At 40.3% G+C, this 12,265-nt stretch overlaps 1 protein-coding gene and 1 long non-coding RNA gene across 5 annotated transcripts in view; one reads left to right on the top strand and one right to left on the bottom strand.

The window, feature by feature from the left end:
- Positions 1 to 12,265, bottom strand: part of LOC310826324 — an 85,209-nt gene that overhangs the window by 59,122 nt on the left and 13,822 nt on the right. The window lies entirely within an intron of this gene.
- IGF1 (insulin like growth factor 1) overlaps positions 1 to 12,265 on the top strand; it is a 65,131-nt gene that overhangs the window by 48,998 nt on the left and 3,868 nt on the right. For 2 of the 4 annotated variants that reach the window (XM_083701016.1, XM_083701019.1), the window contains exons 3-5: positions 3,407 to 3,588; positions 5,521 to 5,576; positions 7,289 to 9,927. In XM_083701016.1, the coding sequence (XP_083557142.1) occupies positions 3,407 to 3,588; positions 5,521 to 5,576; positions 7,289 to 7,349 (299 nt within the window). In that variant the 3' untranslated portion in view covers positions 7,350 to 9,927. Of the gene's footprint in view, positions 1 to 3,406; positions 3,589 to 5,520; positions 6,037 to 7,288; positions 9,928 to 12,265 lie in introns of those variants that run through there. The other 2 variants (XM_083701017.1, XM_083701018.1) reach the window with 2 other exon arrangements.

The following is a 12,265-nucleotide window of genomic DNA, read 5'->3' as shown; positions in this document are numbered from 1 at the left end:
TGTTCCACAGGGTGGGCACCACTACCGAGAAGGCCCTCTGCCTGGTTCCCTGTAGCTTTGCTTCTCGCAATGAAGGAACCGCCAGAAGGCCCTCGGCGCTGGACCTCAGTGTCCGGGCAGAGCGATGGGGGTGGAGACGCTCCTTCAGGTATACTGGGCCAAGGCCGTATACTACAATCTATGTCCCAGGAAAGAAGGAACTATGTTGCCTGCTGGGCTGAATCCTGAACTCCTCCGCCCCCAGCCAGTTTCTTTGGAAGGCACCTGACAACACCATATCATTGGGTGGCCCATTTTTTATTTTATACTGTGGCTGCAAGGGAAGATCCTAGCTGATCAAATTGGGACTGGATCAGCTGAGCGGCAGCAACTTCCAGTTCTGCTTGGTTGAACTCTATTCCAGAGTTCGCAACTGGAAACTCCAGAGTGTAGCTGATCCCAGCTGGCCCTACTACTAGCTTACACCTGCAAAACTAGCCTGTTGCCCTCAGCTGCAGTGGAGAACTCTGCCTCTTGTCAGAATGTGGGAGTATCCTGTCCTTTACCTTAGCCAGCAACATATCTTGGGCCGGCCCTGTCTCAGAAGAGATGGTTTAGAAGGAACCATGTTCAGAACTGTCACACAAAAAGACATTAATTATTTCGGGCACTCTGACAATTCTCTTAAATTCGACTAGCGTGCTCCAGCAAACCATTTGAGCATAATGGCTATATTGTTTCAAAGGCAACTGAATCACACTTACTAATAATTGCCTATGGGTACTCTGTGGGGTTTGCTTCTGAGTAAAACTACGAAGCATGTGTCTGCAAAGATTCTGAACATCTTGGTTTACTGATGCTCCGTCAGAGATGCAATGCAGGAGTCTCCATTTCTGCTGTTAGTGCCTTGAATTTGATCTATAAATCTGAACAGCAGGAAACGTAGTCTGCAGAAGGAAATGGCTAGGAGGCACAAAAGTCAATACAGCATGTTGCAAACTTACGCAAAACACTGACTAGTCAGCATGCTGTATGACACACAAAGGCAATGGCCAAGCAGTCATTTGTTGCACCAACAGTTAGCATGGATACTGGAAAAGCAATGTCCCAGGACCTCTGTAATTCTGCTCTTTGCACTAGCACACATACTGGTTGTCGGGAATGGACCACACTTCAAGGACTCAGTGTGCTAGAACCACCATCCCTATGTGCATTATTAATATCCGCATTAATAATCGGCAACTGGCTGGCTTCTTCTGCCCACTCAGCTGTAAAAGCAAATTCTTTGATGAATACTGATTCTCCATTTTAAGTAGTGCAATCAAGGCTGGATTAGTCATTATCCTAAGTACCGTATTTTTCCGGGTATAACAACAACCACAAAAAAAATGGGGGGGAGGGGATTGCCCAAAGTTGTTGAGGTATTTTTTTTGGGGGGGGGAGATTGCCCAGAGTTATAGAGCTTTAGGGGGCAAAAGGAATGATCAATTCAAGATAATGCGTTTTCTGTGGCTTCTGAAGGCAAATTATCGGAATTATTTATTCATTTATTTTTGCAAGCTGGCACCGGAGAATGGTGGTGTGACAATGGTTAGCCCTAAGTAGAGAGCCCTGCTGGCTATTACAAGTCCCATGGGCTTTTCATTAGTAATTACTTGGACAAAAAAGAGTGCAAAATGTCACTAACAGCACAATTCTCTGCACATTTACTTGGAAGTGGTTCGCACTGTGTTCAATGGGGCATACTCCCAAGTAAGTGTGCATAGGTTTGCAGCCAAAGTCTTTTCAAAATATGATTTGAGCAAGGTTTTTAAAAGAGCACACTGCTCCTATCTATCACAACTTAATCTAGGGCACAGGCTAATGACGTAATATACTGAGATGTGCTCTTTGTGTTGTAATTTATCACCAAAGCCTGAAGAACACCTGCATGACACGGGTTTCAGATTAGCTTGCATGGTACTCCTGATCCTTCAGACCATTTGCTCATGGGGCTTCCAGAGCAGTCAGTTAGAAAAGCATAGGGTGGCGAGTTACTGATTGCCCAAAAAGAGGACAATGATTTGCATAAATTGTGGATGTGCACCTTTAAGGCCCCTGCACTCCCTTCTTTAAGATTCCACAGCCTTGCCATATACACTGGCAGGGGCTGGATATATGGGGATGGGGAAGCAGATTGTCACACAAGCCTGGAGCTCATGCAGCAATTGGGCCAAAACTGGTCATGGTGCCATCGCATAAGGGCAGTGCGGTCACCCCAGAATGCTCCAGGCAAATAGGATATTCGGGGGGGGGGGGGCTAATGAACCTAGGTATCAATAGAATTAATTTTATGTTGCTTTTAGTGGAGTTACTTTGTAGTTGTTTTTCTTTCATTAACCATGTTCCTATGTTTTGTTTTTGCACTGCTTGCTTTATTATTACAATTATTTTATTAGGATTATAACACAGTGGAAAAAATGATTCCTGAATGAGTGAAACTCAAGCATTCATGTGTATAAAATCTATGTACGTTAATGCGGCCACTTACACAACACCAAAAATTTTGAACCGTGGCATCAAAAAAGAAGGCAGAAATTTGCATAAAAACAAACATGATAATTTATATGCATAGATGCAAATTTAGAAATAATGACTACAACTAAAATAGAAATACAACATCTCTCACCATAGTGGTGAACGAGACTGTGCCCAGGCGACCTGTGTGTCCTTTTTAGTCTGCTGTCCAGCTCTTAACTTTTGACCAGCAACTTCAAGACCACTGCTGCTCCCTTTAAGGTTTTTTTAGCTTTAAACCACACCTGGAAAACCCTTCAGACAGAGAACTGTAAAGCAGGACACATAACTATTATAATATATAGCCCTGTTTGCAGACATGCCTTGAACAGCCATGTGCCTACTGAACTCCAGCAAAGTTTTGGAGTTCAGCCAATATTTTTTAGCTACTGAATCCAGTAAAAAATATTATAACAGTTGCTCTTGTGGGCCCACTCAGCTAATAATACTCTAATGTTAGTAGTGTGTTGAGGCTTTGGCCACCTCAGACCCTCCCAGTATCCCTATTTTCCATGGATGTCCCTGCTTTAAAGAAGCTGTCCTGGTTTCTGATTTGATCCTGGAATGTCCCACTTTTCCTTAGGATTGTTCCTATTTTCATCAGAGAAATGTTGGAGGGTATGGAGTTATCCAACCCCCGAGCCGTCTGAAGGCAATCTTGTACAGGAAAGTTTTTTTAAAATGTTTAATGTTTTATGATGTTTTTATATATGTTGGAAGCTGCCCAGAGCAGCAGGGGCAACCCAGTAAGATGTGCGGGGTATAAATAGTAAAGTTATCATTATGGAATGGGACGTCCCTATTTTCATTGGGGAAATGTTGGAGGGTATGCAACTCTTCTCTAACAGTGACTGGTTTTTGTTATACTTAGGTAAACCTGCAGGGTATGGGGGCAATAGGCGTCCACCTCCCACCCGAGGAATAGTGGATGAATGTTGCTTCCAGAGCTGTGACCTGAGACAGCTGGAGATGTACTGCGCTCCTGTTAAACCACCTAAATCGGCAAGGTCTGTACGTGCTCAGCGCCACACTGATATGCCTAAAGCACAAAAGGTAGGCAGAATATGATCAACTGTAACCTCCCAATATGTTGCATTTGAGGATTCCCAGCACTGATGCAGAAGCATGTTCATGCACCGTTAGTTCTTCATGCATCCATGCTCCTGGGAACTCACACAGATAACAAAATCCATTTATAATATTATTGAAGTTGTTGGGCATTGTTTTAGAGGTTATTTTCACGGCAGCGGCACAACCATAGTTTTTTTGTTAACTTTTGTTTGTTCATTTTTTATTTTAAAAAAGATGGTCAAGTACAAAGGGGGATAAGCCTCCTTCACCTTTTAATTGTTATATAGATGAAATTTCACTAAATGCCGCTTGTCTGCCTCAAGGCTCAGAAGGCCTCAGCATGAGCAGGCCGTGTGAAATAACTCAGTTTTACAGCAGAGATATTTGTGAGTATAACTTGTCAGGGGCCTAAACAGTGTTTGGCCCAGAATGAGTCAGAACACTTTAAGGCTGGGGACATACAAAATCATTAGCAGCAGGTCCTGCTAGCCTGTTGGGGCCTTGACACTCGCTCTGTGGACACTATTGCAGAACACATATGGAATCTAAACAGTGTCATGAGAATACCAGTTAGGCCCTGTCATAGACCTGTGTATATTCATAGAGTGCACCAGAGCATACCCAGCAGTTCCTTGTAGCTATGTATGACAAAGGAAGATCAATAGGGGTAGACAAGCTGCCTTTCAGAGAAGATGATTATTATTAATTATCACCAATAGCAACAATACTCCTGTGGAACTCACTGCCAATTGAGATTAGATGGTCTGTGTCCCCCATCCCGCTTATTGTCAGGTGCTTGTCAAAGACTTTCCTATTTCAGCAGGCATTTTAAGGTGGATTTCTGATCATTTGTTTTCATTTAAGAAAATTTGTATAAAGCTTAACTGTAAATAAAACTTCCAAGCAGTTCACAAAGAATATAAGACATGTCATAGAACTGTCAGTAATTATCAGTGTTAAAAATGAGCATATAAAAAGTGAAATGAATAAAATCAACAGGTAAATGTATACTTTCTAAGCTAAGATTATAGTTTAAAACACACAACAGCTTTACATGTCTAACTAGGCTTGCCTACGCAGAAAAGTTTTAGATGAGCACTGGAAAAAAAATACAGAGAAAACACCTGCCCAGTGTCAATTCTTAATTTTAATTACTCTTATTCTTTGATTTTTGAAAACATTTTTAAAACACCCCTCTTATAAATTCTTTCTTTTTCTAAAACTACAATCCAATGCACAATTATCCAAGTGAAATCTGTGGGTCTTCTGTAAAAAAGTAATATTAAACAAAAGTTTAATGGTGGTTTTTTTAATATTCTAGCCTTTGCCAAATCTTAGGAACAAGGTGGCCTAGAATTCCAAATCAGTCAGATAAATGCATTGGCTTATTTAAACCATCTTTCCCAGGCTGATCAGGAGCCAGATGTGGACCATAAACCAGTTTGCCTCCTGCAAGAACAGACCACAGCCTGTCAAGAAAACTTAGAGTGATCAAACTGAGACAAATCATCCTATGGGAATGAGACCAAGCTCTCAGAGTGATTTTGTTCCATTGATATCATTGGCTGCATGGAAAAGTCTCATTAAGGCTGGGAGGATATTCAAACACAAACCAGATGCCTCCATTGATTTTAAATGATCTCAGCTGTTCAAGTTAGTCACAAAAGTTTGTCACTCAGACAAAAGTAGCATTTGTACACTGCACTGTCATTGCAGCCACTCCATTGATAATCAAAGCACTGGTGCAAAGAAAAGGGATGTTATTTCTAGAGGTTAACACCATCATCTCTCATGTTCAGAGAGAGGTTTCTAAATATAATATAGTTTGTGAGGGTGAATAACATTTTTTAAAAAATAATAATTGTGAAGTGTGCTGAAAGGTCTCTATAAGTAAATATTTTATTTCATTTTCAGGAAGTGCATTTGAAGAACACGAGTAGAGGAAACACAGGAAACAGGAACTACAGAATGTAAGAAAATATCATCCATAAAAGTGAAGAATGAATGTGCCATCTGCAGGATACTTTGCTGTAAATAAATTGTCAAACATTGGACAAAACACTAAAGTTCAATAAGCTTGATGAAATTTCCACTAATGGGCATTCTCCCAATGAACAATGCAAGTAAACATTCCAATAGAAATTAACTCAGTGCTAAAATGTTTCTGAGACTGGCAGATCGCTGTTCTAATTGTTCACCTGCTATAAATGTCCTACACACACACACACACACACACATACACACACAGAGAGACACAATGAATCCTGTGCCCCTCAAAAGCCACCAGATGTACAGGCCTTTGATGGATCCAATTGCACTAAATTAACTTATGAACCCTGCTGTTGGAGTCATTCACCAGCCTTGTCTAAGTGGGTTATGTTTTGTTTTGTTTTTTGTTTTTAATATTTGCACTTCCATACAAGCAACAGACTCTGTTTGTTTGCCCCTTTTATATTTGCACAGTTTGGCATTCCCAGTAGCAGTGACAGTAACACGTCAATTACACCAGTAGCGTTCTGACAACATGTGAATTGCATGCATTCACCCCAGTTAGGGATCCTTACATGGTTCAATATGCACACAGAGTTCCTGTGTAGAATGGAAGCACCATTTACTTTGATGGATGAAGTGGCAACACACATTACACGCACAGTCACTGAAGTGAATGGGACTGACTGCATACACTTGATCTCCACATGTGCATGAGAAACCCTTGTTTGCAACAAATTGCTGGATCAGGGTAACAGATTTTAAGACAAAGGCTCACCACCACAACACATGAAGATACAAATAGATACAACATGGACAATTGGGGTGTTGTTTTTTGTTGTTTAGAATCAGTTAAGAGCACACAAAAGGCAATCTTAAATCCTTGGTGATTCTTTCAGGTGATGAGTTATTTTGCCACACTATAAATAAAACGTCTTTTCCTCCATATAGTGCAGTTTGTAAAAAAATTAGCATATCAATAACACACATATAATCAACATTATGTAAAACTGTTTCATAGTACAATGGTGCTATTTTGTAGCTTGTTTTATGGAAGGGTCTGGCAAAAACAGTAAGAGGTAAAAGCAAAATAACAGTGGAGTTGGGTGAGAACTAAGCCCAAGGTGAAAGGGAAGGAATTTGTAGGAAACACATGCATAATTTTAAAAAAGGCTTCCAAATAATTAAAAAAAATAACTACCAATATCAAGTAATAACACTGGTATCCCATACTGATGAGATTTTTGTCTGACTCTGTTTATCCAACTGAGTGGCAACATACAAACCAATGCATGATGCCACTCCAAAGAAACTGGCATCTTGTTCTTGGCTAGTGGCAATCTGGGAATTAGCTCTGAGTCACATTGAAAAGATACAAATTATGGCTTGGCAACATGTGTACCCAACTGGTGCTTCCCCAGTGCACCAGGTCCTTGGTGATTTCCCTAGGCTCTGGTTTAATAACACTACTTTCTTATCACTGTAAACAAAATATCTGGGATATCATCAAGTAGACCTGAGCAATGCAACCAGAATAATCTTGCTGTACTGTACCACTTAGGATTGCAGATGGGAGATTGCAGGTCTGAAATGTTTGCCTGTATATAAAACTGCCTGTATACAGAAAAATAGCAATAAGGAAAAATGATTTTAACCTCATTTTCTCCCTGACACGCTACTTTTTCGTTTGCAGGGTATTCCGTGCCCAGAGTATTTCCAAAATGATACTGTCCAGCAAGAACCTCACCATGTGATTCTGCTGATAATGTACCTTGAGTCCCAGGTGGTACTACCCTCCAACTCCCCCCACCCCCAAAAAAAGATTGCAATACCTACCTTGGTGCTCCGTAAGACTTTATTTAAACTGTGACATGAATAGGAACTCTAACTGGAGCCAAGGTGAGAAGCAAGCAAGCCACAAATCATTTGACTCAGTAATGTTTTAGGAAGGACTACAGTGAGGAAACAAGCCAATAAATAAATTAACATCATGTAATTTTAGACTGTCCTAAAAAAACTTGCATGCAATAAGTATGGTAACTGTGTGCAAATAAGCCTCGCTTGCTTGCTTTCTATGCACCCCTTCCTGGGAGAATGTCTCATTCAACTCAATGGGGTTAGGATTGCATTGTAATCCTGACCTGCCCATATCAACAAAGGCATTCTGTTCAATGGGACCCAGAGAGGTTTACTTTCTGCATAGGATCATGCTGCATAAGCTCAGATTTAATGCAAAACAGGCTCAGATGTTGCAACAGTCTTGTGTTGGCCCTCTGAAAGGATATCAATTTTATTCGTACCTAGCAGTAATTTTTACATATCTTTGGATGGTGGCTGGAACCTATGAATGTATATACATATGAAGTCTTCTGCTGTATTCAAGGCTACTCCATTTTTACAAGCAAGAGATATACAAATGAAGGATTGGGGGGGGCAGGGGGGACCTGTAGCAATTTTGCTTTACCTTTTACTGATTTGGTCAGCTATGCCAAAGTGGTGCTATTGTTTTGTTTAAGAAAGTACTTGACTCTAAAAAAAAACTATAAAAGAAAGTATATGCATATTTTTTAAAAAAATAAATTGACAGATATATAGATTTTGCTTTTTAAAATAGAAACATGCCTAGCCATAATTTTTCAACTTTTTGTCATTTTAAAAAGGGGGGATTTGGGACAGTACTTACATTTTTTAAAAAATGAGAGAAAAATAAAATTGCCAAAATTAATACTAATGTTAGTTGTCACATTATCAGAACAGAAGTGTAGGGCTTACTAAGTAGCTTAATTTCCATTTGTTTTGGTGGGATATACAGGGATACTGCTCTAACCCTGTTGGGATGAATGAATGTTGCAGTACAACAGTGCTTAATGTTGCAGTACAACAGTGCTTAAATCCGTAAACCGCACTCAGAAGCTCCAGTGTGCCTGTGAGTGTTCCACAGCACCCTATAAGCTCCCTATAAGCTCCCATTCTGCTTATGGAGGGGACAATACTGTGCTTGTGACAGGATGCCTGTGTGGAACTTTGGGTCATGGCACAGTCCTCCACCCATTAAAAGCATCATGTGTTCTTGCACAAGGGTTACGTTGGGATTGTTTGTATGCAGGGCTTACATTGCCTTGGTGGAAATCACCTTTCACTTGTCAGGGCATTTGATTTTCTTCAAATCCCCTTACCCACTTAAGTCCACCATCTCCTCCAGAGTCCTTCTGGAGCAGAACACAATATGGCACTTTCTACTAAGGCAAAGTCACCATATGGATATAATCTGTTCTAATTACACCAAATTACAAAAAAAAAACCTTTCATCCTGGGCTTGGTTAGGACCAGAAGTCCAAATTATCATTCAAAGGGTGATAATCCCTGGAGTGTTTTCACACAACAAGAAAGACACACTTGAGCCTTACTCATGCCTTCTGCATGCATGCATGAAGTCATAAAGCAGAGTGCTGTTAAAAAAAAAATTCTTTTTCTATCCATGGTTCCTGAACTACCAAGTAATAATAATAATAATTTTATTTATACCCTCGTCCATGTGGCTGGGTTTCCCCAGCCACTCTGGGCGGCTTACACCACATAAAAAATTGTAAAACATCAGACATTAAAAACTTTCCTAAACAGGGCTGCCTTCAGATGTCTTCTAAAAGTCAGATAGTTGTTTATTTCCTTGGTTGGAGGGTGTTCCACAGGGTGGGCGCCACTACTGAGAAGGCCCCTTGCCTGGTTCCCTGTAACCTCACTTTTCACAGTGAGAGAATCGCCAGAAGTCCCTCGGCACTGGACCTCAGTGTCCAGGCTGAACGATGGAGGTGGAGATGCTCCTTCAGGTATACTGGGCTGAGGCCGTTTGGGGCTTTAAAGGTCAGCACCAAAACTTTGAATTGTGCTCGGAAATGTACTGAAAGCCAATGTAGGTATTTCAGGACCATATGTCTCCGCAGCCACTCTCAGTCACCAATCTAGCTGCCACTTTCTGGATTAATTGTAGTTTCTGAGTCACCTTCAGAGGTAGCCCACACATAGAGTGCATTACAGTAGTCCAAGCAGGAGATTACCGGAGCATGCACCACTCTGGCAAGAAAGTTCACGGGCAGGTAGTATCTCAACCTCTGTACCAGATGGAGCTGGGAGACAGCTGCCCTGGACACAGAATTGACCTGCACCTCCATGGATAGCTGTGAGTCCAAAATGACTCCCAGGTTGTGCACCTGGTCCTTCAGGGGCACAGCTACCCCATTCAGGGTCCCCCCCACCTGTCCCCCCAAAACAGTACTTCTTTCTTGCCAGTGATCCATGCATAGAAGGCTACTTACTACTTGATTTCCTTAGCTGGGTTGAGACAAAAGTGTATTGAGTTTATTTTATCTAAAGCAGATAACTTGAGGGTTATATACATATATTTATAGAGAAATCAGTTTAGGTACAAATCACAGCTAATTTTTTAAAAAATGCCTTGAAGTGAAAAAATATATATATCCATTTCTAATGGGGGTGAGGAGAAGTAGTGACATATTCTGTAGCTTTTGAGAAAGAGTTGAAAATATATGGCTAGCATTCTGTGAAACTGAAATTGTGTGCATGCATTGAGTCTGTATGTGTGATAATTTTTTTTAAAAAAAGAAAAACTTTATATGGTTTTCACAAACATCAAAATGTGCAAAAATGACACCTTTATGGTTCTTTTTAAATGAAAGTTAAATCTGATTGGAGATTCTTTGCATTTAGATAGGGGGGGAATTGTTCTGATGAAAGTATACTCAGTCTATTTAATGTGTTTCAAAACTACTTTTAGCCTGGAAATGAATTGTAGTAATTTATTAAAGACACAATATATACCACTGATTCCTCTTTTAAAAATATCATTGCAGTTCAAACAAGTATGCCACATATTTTATAGTTTATTCAAAGATACTTTCCATTATTCTGGTTTCAAATGGCTTCTCTAGTTTAAATGCCTGTGCATTTGATGATTATTTTTAAAAGGGGGATTAGGATTTTTTGCTCTATTTAACAAGTCACAAATCTTCATTGGTGACTTTCCTCACAAGCCATTAACTATATAGAAGCACCATTTGGTAAATCGTGTAAATCAAATTCCTGTCTTGAAGGAGAAACAAATCCTAAATGCAAACCTATATTCATTTTAATCCTGCAATAGACATTTTTGCTTATCACAATATTACAGTATTCTACAAGGACTATCATTGCTCAAACACAGTATCTTGTGTACAATTTTTTTTCTGTTTGACTTTTACATGAAGGAGGTTATAAGAATATCTGAAACTTGACTACATATAATACAATATAGAGATACCACTCTAACAAAGGCAAAACTAGACAATATTTTCATTTCCCTTGAAAGACTGAGGCTAGGTACAGATAGTGGTTCCAGCTGACTTCAAGTTAATTGTGACAAGTTAGTCTCATAAACTAGCTGAAGACCTGTTGCTTTAATGTGATTTAGTCACAACTGCTGGATCAGGGCCAATAGTTTTTCACATGCTTGAAGGCAGAATAATTCAACAAACACTGTCCATAGGGCACATCTTTACTTTCTCTGTCCCACGTTGCCACTGGAGACACTTGGGCTAAACCTAGCCCAGAGATGCTGAGATGGCCAACCATCCCTCATCAAAGTAGCTCTCCAAGAATGCGAGTTGCTGGCCAGGTCACTACAGTCTCTAGTCATCCAAATGACTTAAAGCACAATTAGATTTTGCCACCTTCCCAAGTGGATGTGTGAAACTTGAAATTTAAAACATACTTATGAAGTTGTATTATACCAAATCATACTCTTGGTCCAACTAGCCCAGTATTGTTTTGTCTGACAGGCAGAAGCTCTGCGGGGCGGGGTCTCAAAGAGGGAGCTATTTTCTCATCCCTACCTTATCTTTTTACCTGGAGATGCTAGGGATTGAACCTGGCACCTTCTGAACCACTGAGCTATGCCATCTCTCTTGCCATTTATTACATGGCACATACATAAGTACAATATGGACAGGAGAAATTAACATATGTGCCCTTGGACATTGATAGCTCTATCATGCTACCTTAGAGATGTACTAGCATCTATACCTAGCTCCATACTGATTGCATGAAGGGTGCATGTTTTGATTCCCCCCACACACACACTTTTAAATAACCTGCAACATAACTAAAACTTTCTGCTTCTCACTTGCATTATTTATTTTCAGAAATCTTATGCTGTAGCTGTTTTCATTGGAATGTATCAGCACAGCCTTATATTTGCAAACCAGACATAACCAACACTTCAAAAACATGTGTTTCATTCACTAGCACTTCTTGGATAACTTTGCTGTGCTACTACCACAGCCATCTATTGAATGGTCACTGTGACATCACGACACCTAGCCATGCACGTTCCTTCTCTGCTCACTGGTACCACTTTGGAAAACTCTTTCTCTCGATACGTTTACTTTGTCTCACGCACACCAGCTGTGCACTCCTGCTCTCCAGCAGTGGAATACATGTCTCTTTCAATATGTTTTTGCTAGGCAACCCCACTCCAATTACACAGAAAACGAGGTCATAATGGAGAATGGGACTACTGTTAATCCTGTGTTTACTACAACAACAACAAACCTGGACTATTTGGAAAGGGCCCTTGGCTGCAGGGACATCCTGTTTCAGACAATAAGGAAAATTTACC

This window comes from Podarcis gaigeae (assembly GCF_964106915.1).
Source record: "Podarcis gaigeae genome assembly, chromosome: 10".
Taxonomy (NCBI): domain Eukaryota; kingdom Metazoa; phylum Chordata; class Lepidosauria; order Squamata; family Lacertidae; genus Podarcis; species Podarcis gaigeae.
The sequence above is the reverse complement of the archived record's forward strand: the minus strand, read 5'-3'. Positions and strand labels throughout refer to the sequence as shown.